Source organism: Scyliorhinus canicula, chromosome 9 (genome assembly GCF_902713615.1).
Source record: "Scyliorhinus canicula chromosome 9, sScyCan1.1, whole genome shotgun sequence".
Taxonomy (NCBI): Eukaryota; Metazoa; Chordata; class Chondrichthyes; order Carcharhiniformes; family Scyliorhinidae; genus Scyliorhinus; species Scyliorhinus canicula.
The window spans coordinates 189324948-189335315 of record NC_052154.1 but is presented as its reverse complement, the minus strand read 5'-3'; the positions used below and the strand labels follow the sequence as shown (position 1 = coordinate 189335315).

The 10368-nt window shown below is 51.0% G+C and overlaps 1 protein-coding gene across 1 annotated transcript in view; it reads left to right on the top strand.

The window, feature by feature from the left end:
• Positions 1 to 4159: 4159 nt before the first annotated feature.
• Positions 4160 to 10368, top strand: part of LOC119971965 (transmembrane 7 superfamily member 3-like) — an 86807-nt gene continuing 80598 nt past the window's right edge. Inside the window, exon 1 of the mRNA XM_038808338.1 lies at positions 4160 to 4357. Within this exon, the coding sequence (XP_038664266.1) occupies positions 4240 to 4357 (118 nt within the window). The 5' untranslated portion in view covers positions 4160 to 4239. The remainder of the gene's footprint in view (positions 4358 to 10368) is intronic.

Here is a 10368-nt window from a genome sequence, read left to right as displayed (position 1 = left end):
TAGTTTCTCCGCCCCAGGAAAGTACTGGACGACGAAGGGTACTCTGTCAGTGGTGTCCCGTGTTTGTCTTCTGAGGAGGTCGGTGCGGTTTTTTGCTGTGGCGCGGTGGAACTGTCGATCAATGAGTCGAGCGCCATATCCCGTTCGTACGAGGGCATCTTTCAGTATCTGTAGGTGTCTGTTGCGCTCCTCCTTGTCTGAGCAGATCCTGTGTATACGGAGGGCTTGTCCATAGGGGATGGCTTCTTTAATGTGTTTCGGGTGAAAGCTGGAGAAGTGGAGCATCGTGAGATTATCTGTGGGCTTGCGGTAAAGCGAGGTGCTGAGGTGACCGTCCTTGATGGAGACGAGTGTGTCCAAGAATGGAACTGAATTTGGAGAATAGTCCATGGTGAGTTTGATGGTGGGATGGAACTTATTGATGTCATCGTGTAGTCGTTTCAGTGATGTCTCGCCGTGGGTCCAAAGGAAAAAAATGTCATCGATGTATCTGGTGTATACCGTTCATGGATGCATGGAATGAAAAAGTCAAACTAAAGATAAAGCCGCTACCACAGCACACAAAATAAAACACCCCAGCCCAGGACCATCAAGAGCTGCAAGTCCAAGTCTCAGAGCCAAATTTAAGGGTCCCGCTAATCAGCCCGAACTGGGCGGGCCTCCGCCTGCACAACATGGGAATTTGTATTTGACGAAGTCCACGGGCAGGTCAATCAGCAATTCCCTGTGTGTCCTCGTGAGGGTTATCACATCCCTCCCCCCTCATGCAGCTAGACCGGGGTCTTGGGCTCGTCGCTTTCATGTTGCGTGCCTAAGGGCCACAGGCGGAGGCTGGTCTTCGGTGCTGAGCTCTGGCGGAGGATTAATCTCCTCAGTCTTCATTTTGGACTCCGATTCTTCCTTGTAGGGGGGAATGACTCTTGAGTCACCTTGCCCGAGGTAGTTAGAACGGGCGTCGAGTACATCATCTCTGCTGAAATGGTCTCCGCTGGAGTGGGTTCCCTTCTTCCCAGGTGGTCCAGGTATTTTTTCATGGTCCTCCCTTGGACTTTGTAAGAAGCCGGGCCAGTCTTTTCCAGCACGGGATCCATTGGGAGCACTTTGCCTGCCTTGAACACACATTTTTATCGTTTCACATGGACAGCTGCATCAGAAGCCCGTCTCAAAAACCTCCTCCAGGTTTACTAGATACTCTTTTTCCATGGCTCCTGTGATTGGAATATTGTATAAGTATACTGCCACCTTGTGGAGCCCTTGGAGAATGTTCTCAATCACACGATGAAAAATAGCACATGCCAACAAGACTCTGAAGGGCAGGCATGTATATTCATATAAAAACACTTACGGGTGTCAATCGTCATGTACTCCCTGGAAGACCTGTCTCGTTCTAGTTGGAGGTAGGCATGGATCATGTCTAGTTTGGTGATAGTTTGACCCCTTGTCAGTTTGGTATATTGACCTTCCATGCCTGGCATGGGGTACCGATCTAAGCATGAAGCTTTATTAACCATTATTTTATAGCCACCGCAAAGGCAGACCGACTTGTCAGGATTGAGGACGGGGACTACTGGTGCAGCCCACTCTGTAAACTGCATTGGCCATATTGTCCCGAGGCTCTCTAATCGTTCTGGTTCAGTAGCTACTTTGTTAAGTAAAGAGCATGGGACTGGCCGGGTCCTGAAATATTTGGGTAGGGCATTGGGACTCACACAAATCTTTGTCCTTTAATCTACCTATGCTTTCTTGGATACCTCGGGTTATTTGCCAATGACCTCGTACAGTTCCCAAGTTCCGAGCTTAAAAATTTGTAGCCAGTCCAGACAGATCCTCTGGAGTCAGTCTCTGTCCAATCTCTGCACAAGAGGCTGGGTCCTGGTTCTTGTACAACTATGAGTCGGACTGTGTGCTGCCCAGAGGTAACTGTGCTCGTAGTGGTCCCCATAATCTTCAAAGGTCCCTGCATATGTGACCAATCTGGCTCTCGCTTCCAGGCCTAGGGAGAAGATGACCTTCCAGAGACGCCGGAAGGTCTGTTCCTCGATGATGGAAACAGCAGCTCCCGTATCTATCTCCATTTCTAGGGAATGGGCATTGGCCAAATGTATTATCTTTATCGGGCAATGCTAGGGGTGATGGTGCAGCTTAATTGCATTGTTTCATTCTCTACAGGCTGATAGACTTGCAAGGCCCGGGTCGGAGATGGCTTTGGTTTTCGGCCTGGGTGGCACGCATACTGTTGATTCTGGCAGTCTTGCCTCTGTTGTGTTTTGGCCACAGTTACAGCAGCATTGAGACTGACACTTGTAGTCCGACGGGGATGCTTCCCTGGTATTCGTAAGGTTAGGGCTTTGAGACGCCAGAATGTCCTGGCTGAACGTTGATGGTGGCTGAGGCATGTGGGGGCCTTCACTGGGAATGCTGGCTTTTCTGTATGAGGGTGCCCCCCCCCCCCCCCCTCCACCCCCCAGTCTGAGAACCGTACTGTCCATCATCCCTTGAGTTCTTCGACTCCTTTCTCAGTGTTCTCCAAAGATGGTGTTAATTCGATAGCCCTTTTGAGATCTAGGTGCGTTCTTCCACAATTCTTTTTGTATTACGACATTATTGATCCCACATACTCGGCAGACGCGTGGTATCTCAGTCAGGGATGGGCCAAACTCACAGTATTCGGCCAGCTTCATTAATCTAGTCAGGAATTCTGCCATGGGTTCCCAAGAGGTCCTCCCAGCCGTGTTGAATCAGTAACCCGGGAGGATTTTGGAACAGTTTTGGGTCGGAATGGTTCTTTATCTATAAGCTCACTGAAAGTTTCGGTGTCAGGGGCTGCAGATAAGTTAAACTCTTAATGCTGAATGTGGCGACCCCGCATGCTGTAAAAAGGATTGTTTCATGTATGTCATCCCCTTCTGTTGCTGTTGGCGTAAAAGAAGTAGCGAATGCATTCGGCAAACTGGGGCTAGTCCTCCACATCCGTATCCCAAACAAGGGCATTTCCAGGTTTTTCTTTTTGCATGGTTCCTTACTGGAGTTGTCATCCGAGAGTTTTGAAAAGGCTGCTCAGAACGCCATGCTTGACCCTCATCGCCAATGTAATAATTCCAGGAGGCACGGAGTGAAAGGTCAAATTGGTTTATTTCAAACTGAAAATAAGGTCGCTACCACGGCACACACGACGCATGTCCCAGCCCATGACTATCGGGAATTGCCGGTCCAGGGCTGGGAGCTACATTTAAAGGTCCCATTAACAAGCCACACCCTGCCCACTCGCCATGGGAACCTGTATTCTAAGAAATCCGTGGGCGATTAATCAGTGATTCCCCGTAATCACAAATACCATTTGTATTGGCAGCACAGTTGTACAGTGGTTAGCCCTGCTGCCTCAGCGCGACAGGGTCCCAGGTTCAATTGTGGCCTCGGGTGACTGTGTGGATTCTTCATGTTCTCCCTGTGTCTGTGTGGGTTTCCTCCGGGTGCTCCGGTTTCCTCCCACTATCCAAATAATAATCTTATAATCTTTATTATTGTCACAAGTAGGTTTACATTAACATTGCAATGAAGTTACTGTGAAAAGCCCTTAGTCACCACATTCCGGCGCCTGTTTGGGGACACAGAGGGAGAATTCAGATTGTCCAATTCACCTAACAGCACATCTTTCGGGACATGTGGGAGGAAACTGGAGCACCCGGAGGAAACTCACGCAGACACGGAGAGAACGTGCAGACTCCGCACAGTGACCTGAGCCGGGAATCGAACCTGGGACCCTGGAGCTGTGAAGTAACAATGCGAACCACTGTGCTACCTTGCCACCCATCAAAGATGTGCATGTTAGGTGGATTGGCTATGCTAAATTGGCCCTTAGTGTCTGTAAGTGGTGTTAAGGGGATAGGGCAGAGGAATGGGTCTTGGTTAGGTGCTCTTTCAGAGGGTCGGTGCAGACTCGATGGGCTGAATGGCTTCCTTCTGCACTGTGGTGATGCTATGATCCTGCGCTTCTTTTGGTCATAATGCCACTTATGGAGTGTGCATCAACACAGATGACGTTGGCACCAACAAAAGGCTGCCAGTGGGTCAAACAGCTGCTGTTAACAATAATAATGGGGAATAAGGATAATGTGGTCACGTCAGGAGCAGACTTGCTTCCAGGATGTGACGTGCTGCAGGGTGCAGAGCTGGCCCAATGCGAGCAGGGAGGATGAGGAGGGGGTGAGAGACTGATTGAGAGGTGGAGGACAGTGAAGGATGTGGCTGTGTGCTGTGGAGTTGCTGCTGGCTGCAAGTGGAGTGCTGACTGCCCAGTGCCATAGCTCCAGGGGGCTGGCAGGAGGTGCGGGCTGTCTGCCTCCCAGTGCCGCTGCAGGTGAGCATGTTGAAGGCTGCAATGGGCAGATTGCAGTCCTCTCTGGGCATCTCTTCCGCTTTGACTGTTGCAAAGCTTCCCCTCTGCACCAACTCCTCCTCCAAATTTACATTTTAAATCGAGCACTTAACCGAATCGAGCACTTAACCGAACCGACTAGCCCTCTTTCTTTCTTTCTTTCCATATATCTGTCCCCAATGAATTATTCTGGATGAGTTTGCCAACTTTCAAACTTGGGGTTTGAACTTTCTGGTGTTCGTTTTGCAGCCTGCATTGTTTACTTTCACTTTCTTCTTTCACCCCCTGACCTGCCTTTCGATAAACTTCAGAATAAATGTGAGTGAGTGAGAAAGAAATGACTTTGCGCCAGTGTGGTAACTTTCACAGGGGTGGGATGTGCCTCCCTCCCCCCCACCCCACAGCGCCTCCCTCCCCTCCCCCCCACCCCACAGCGCCTCCCTCCCCCCCCCCCCCCCCACCCCACAGCGCCTCCCTCCCCCCCCCCCCCCCCCCCACAGCGCCTCCCTCCCCCCCCCCCCCCCCACCCCACAGCGCCTCCCTCCCCCCCCCCCCCCCACCCCACAGCGCCTCCCTCCCCCCCACCCCACAGCGCCTCCGCCAATCTGCCCGAAATTCTCCCAGGGGGACAGCTGGAGGTTTGTGTCGGTATCACTGAAATTGACCGGGCCGCCACAGAACGCTGAGGAAGTTTGAGGGTAGATTGTGTTGGACGCGAATTCAGTGTTTTCTTTTTGCGACTTTTTCTGCTGGTTTTAAAACGTTGCCCAAAGCTGGCCTTGCCCACAAACCTGGTCCTGAACGAAATTGTCGGGAGGGTGGTGGTTTAAAAAAAAATTATTGCTGATTGGGCTGGTTTGTGGGCAGATTGAGATTATCATTAGTTTCCCAGATACCAGGTTTTTTTTGCATGTTAAATTTGTGATTACTATGCATCAGTGCAACTATGAAATGGCTCAGTGCAGTTTGTCATTTCTGAATTTTAAGATTACGTTGCAGATGTAGGAATGACATTTATTAAAATGCTTTTTTTTCGTGTACACCGTTTTAGTAAAACTGCAACTTTTCATTGTGTAGTGAGACCTCTTGCAGCCACCTGAGAGGGCAGATGTGTGATTCTGCACTGTGTATACTGGGCTGAGTGTGTCACTGCACTCTGTATACTGGGCTGAGTGAGACACTGCACTCTGTATACTGGGCTGAGTGAGACACTGCACTCTGTATACTGGGCTGAGTGAGACACTGCACTGTGTATACTGGGCTCAGTGTGACACTGCACTCTGTATACTGGGCTGAGTGAGACACTGCACTCTGTATACTGGGCTGAGTGAGACACTGCACTCTGTATACTGGGCTGAGTGAGACACTGCACTCTGTATACTGGGCTGAGTGTGTCACTGCACTCTGTATACTGGGCTCAGTGTGACACTGCACTCTGTATACTGGGCTGAGTGTGACACTGCACTCTGTATACTGGGCTGAGTGTGACACTGCACTCTGTATACTGGGCTCAGTGTGACACTGCATTCTGTATACTGGGCTGAGTGTGTCACTGCACTCTGTATACTGGGCTGAGTGTGACACTGCACTGTGTATACTGGGCTGAGTGTGACACTGCACTCTGTATACTGGGCTCAGTGTGACACTGCACTGTGTATACTGGGCTCAGCGTGACACTGCACTCTGTATACTGGGCTGAGTGTGACACTGCACTCTGTATACTGGGCTCAGTGTGACACTGCACTCTGTATACTGGGCTGAGTGTGACACTGCACTCTGTATACTGGGCTCAGTGTGACACTGCACTATGTATACTGGGCTGAGTGAGACACTGCACTGTGTATACTGGGCTGAGTGTGACACTGCACTGTGTATACTGGGCTGAGTGAGACACTGCACTGTGTATACTGGGCTGAGTGAGACACTGCACTGTGTATACTGGGCTGAGTGAGACACTGCACTCTGTATACTGGGCTGAGTGAGACACTGCACTGTGTATACTGGGCTGAGTGTGACACTGCACTCTGTATACTGGGCTGAGTGTGACACTGCACTCTGTATACTGGGCTGAGTGTGTCACTGCACTCTGTATACTGGGCTGAGTGTGTCACTGCACTCTGTATACTGGGCTGAGTGTGACACTGCACTCTGTATACTGGGCTGAGTGTGACACTGCACTCTGTATACTGGGCTGAGTGTGTCACTGCACTCTGTATACTGGGCTGAGTGTGACACTGCACTCTGTATACTGGGCTCAGTGTGACACTGCATTCTGTATACTGGGCTGAGTGTGTCACTGCACTCTGTATACTGGGCTCAGTGTGACACTGCATTCTGTATACTGGGCTGAGTGTGTCACTGCACTCTGTATACTGGGCTGAGTGTGACACTGCACTGTGTATACTGGGCTGAGTGTGACACTGCACTCTGTATACTGGGCTCAGTGTGACACTGCACTGTGTATACTGGGCTCAGCGTGACACTGCACTCTGTATACTGGGCTGAGTGTGACACTGCACTCTGTATACTGGGCTGAGTGTGACACTGCACTCTGTATACTGGGCTGAGTGTGACACTGCACTCTGTATACTGGGCTGAGTGTGTCACTGCACTCTGTATACTGGGCTGAGTGTGTCACTGCACTCTGTATACTGGGCTGAGTGTGACACTGCACTCTGTATACTGGGCTGAGTGTGACACTGCACTCTGTATACTGGGCTGAGTGTGTCACTGCACTCTGTATACTGGGCTGAGTGTGACACTGCACTGTGTATACTGGGCTGAGTGTGACACTGCACTCTGTATACTGGGCTGAGTGTGTCACTGCACTCTGTATACTGGGCTCAGTGTGACACTGCACTGTGTATACTGGGCTGAGTGTGACACTGCACTCTGTATACTGGGCTGAGTGTGACACTGCACTCTGTATACTGGGCTCAGTGTGACACTGCACTCTGTATACTGGGCTGAGTGTGACACTGCACTCTGTATACTGGGCTGAGTGTGACACTGCACTGTGTATACTGGGCTCAGTGTGACACTGCACTCTGTATACTGGGCTGAGTGTGACACTGCACTGTGTATACTGGGCTCAGTGTGACACTGCACTCTGTATACTGGGCTGAGTGTGACACTGCACTCTGTATACTGGGCTCAGTGTGACACTGCACTCTGTATACTGGGCTGAGTGTGACACTGCACTCTGTATACTGGGCTGAGTGTGACACTGCACTCTGTATACTGGGCTGAGTGTGTCACTGCACTCTGTATACTGGGCTGAGTGTGACACTGCACTCTGTATACTGGACTGAGTGTGACACTGCACTCTGTATACTGGGCTGAGTGTGACACTGCACTCTGTATACTGGGCTCAGTGAGACACTGCACTCTGTATACTGGGCTGAGTGTGACACTGCACTCTGTATACTGGGCTGAGTGTGACACTGCACTCTGTATATTGGGCTGAGTGTGACACTGCACTCTGTATACTGGGCTGAGTGTGACACTGCACTCTGTATACTGGGCTCAGTGTGACACTGCACTCTGTGTATACTGGGCTGAGTGTGACACTGCACTCTGTGTATACTGGGCTGAGTGTGACACTGCACTCTGTATACTGGGCTGAGTGTGACACTGCACTCTGTATACTGGGCTGAGCGTGACACTGCACTCTGTATACTGGGCTGGGTGAGACACTGCACTCTGTATACTGGGCTGAGCGTGACACTGCACTCTGTATACTGGGCTGAGCGTGACACTGCACTCTGTATACTGGGCTGAGCGTGACACTGCACTGTGTATACTGGGCTGAGTGTGACACTGCACTCTGTATACTGGGCTCAGTGTGACACTGCACTGTGTATACTGGGCTCAGTGTGACACTGCACTGTGTATACTGGGCTGGGTGTGACACTGCACTCTGTATACTTGGCTGAGTGTGACACTGCACTCTGTGTATACTGGGCTGGGTGTGACACTGCACTGTGTATACTGGGCTCAGTGTGACACTGCACTCTGTATACTGGGCTGAGTGTGACACTGCACTCTGTATACTGGGCTGAGTGTGACACTGCACTCTGTATACTGGGCTCAGTGTGACACTGCACTCTGTATACTGGGCTGAGTGTGACACTGCACTCTGTATACTGGGCTCAGTGTGACACTGCACTCTGTATACTGGGCTGTGTGTGACACTGCACTCTGTATACTGGGCTGAGTGTGACACTGCACTGTGTATACTGGGCTGAGTGTGTCACTGCACTCTGTATACTGGGCTGAGTGTGACACTGCACTCTGTATACTGGGCTCAGTGTGACACTGCACTCTGTGTATACTGGGCTGAGTGTGACACTGCACTCTGTATACTGGGCTGAGTGTGACACAGCACTCTGTATACTGGGCTGAGTGTGTCACTGCACTCTGTATACTGGGCTGAGTGTGTCACTGCACTCTGTATACTGGGCTGAGTGTGACACTGCACTCTGTATACTGGGCTGAGTGTGACACTGCACTCTGTATACTGGGCTGAGTGTGACACTGCACTCTGTGTATACTGGGCTGAGTGTGACACTGCACTCTGTATACTGGGCTGAGTGTGACACTGCACTCTGTATACTGGGGTCAGTGTGACACTGCACTCTGTGTATACTGGGCTGAGTGTAACACTGCACTCTGTATACTGGGCTGAGTGTGACACTGCACTCTGTGTATACTGGGCTCAGTGTGACACTGCACTCTGTATACTGGGCTGAGTGTGACACTGCACTGTGTATACTGGGCTGAGTGAGACACTGCACTCTGTGTATACTGGGCTGAGTGTGACACCGCACTCTGTATACTGGGCTGAGTGTGACACTGCACTCTGTATACTGGGCTGAGTGAGACACTGCACTCTGTGTATACTGGGCTGAGTGTGACACTGCACTCTGTATACTGGGCTGAGTGTGACACTGCACTGTGTATACTGGGCTGAGTGTGTCACTGCACTCTGTATACTGGGCTGAGTGTGACACTGCACTCTGTATACTGGGCTGAGTGAGACACTGCACTCTGTATACTGGGCTGAGTGTGACACTGCACTCTGTGTATACTGGGCTGAGTGTGACACTGCACTCTGTATACTGGGCTGAGTGTGACACTGCACTGTGTATACTGGGCTGGGTGTGACACTGCACTGTGTATACTGGGCTGGGTGTGACACTGCACTGTGTATACTGGGCTGAGTGTGTCACTGCACTCTGTATACTGGGCTGAGTGTGACACTGCACTCTGTATACTGGGCTGAGTGAGACACTGCACTCTGTATACTGGGCTGAGTGTGACACTGCACTCTGTATACTGGGCTGAGTGTGACACTGCACTCTGTATACTGGGCTGAGTGTGACACTGCTCTCTGTATACTGGGCTGGGTGTGACACTGCACTCTGTATACTGGGCTCAGTGAGACACTGCACTCTGTATACTGGGCTGAGTGTGACACTGCACTCTGTATACTGGGCTCAGTGTGACACTGCACTCTGTATACTGGGCTGAGTGTGACACTGCACTCTGTATACTGGGCTGAGTGTGACACTGCACTCTGTATACTGGGCTGAGTGTGACACTGCACTCTGTATACTGGGCTGAGTGTGACACTGCACTCTGTATACTGGCTGAGTGTGTCACTGCACTCTGTATACTGGGCTCAGTGTGACACTGCACTCTGTATACTGGGCTGAGTGTGACACTGCACTCTGTATACTGGGCTGAAGTGTGACACTGCACTCTGTATACTGGGCTGAGTGTGTCACTGCACTCTGTATACTGGGCTGAGTGTGACACTGCACTCTGTATACTGGGCTGGGTGTGACACTGCACTCTGTATACTGGGCTCAGTGAGACACTGCACTCTGTATACTGGGCTGAGTGTGACACTGCACTCTGTATACTGGGCTCAGTGTGACACTGCACTCTGTATACTGGGCTGAGTGTGACACTGCACTCTGTATACTGGG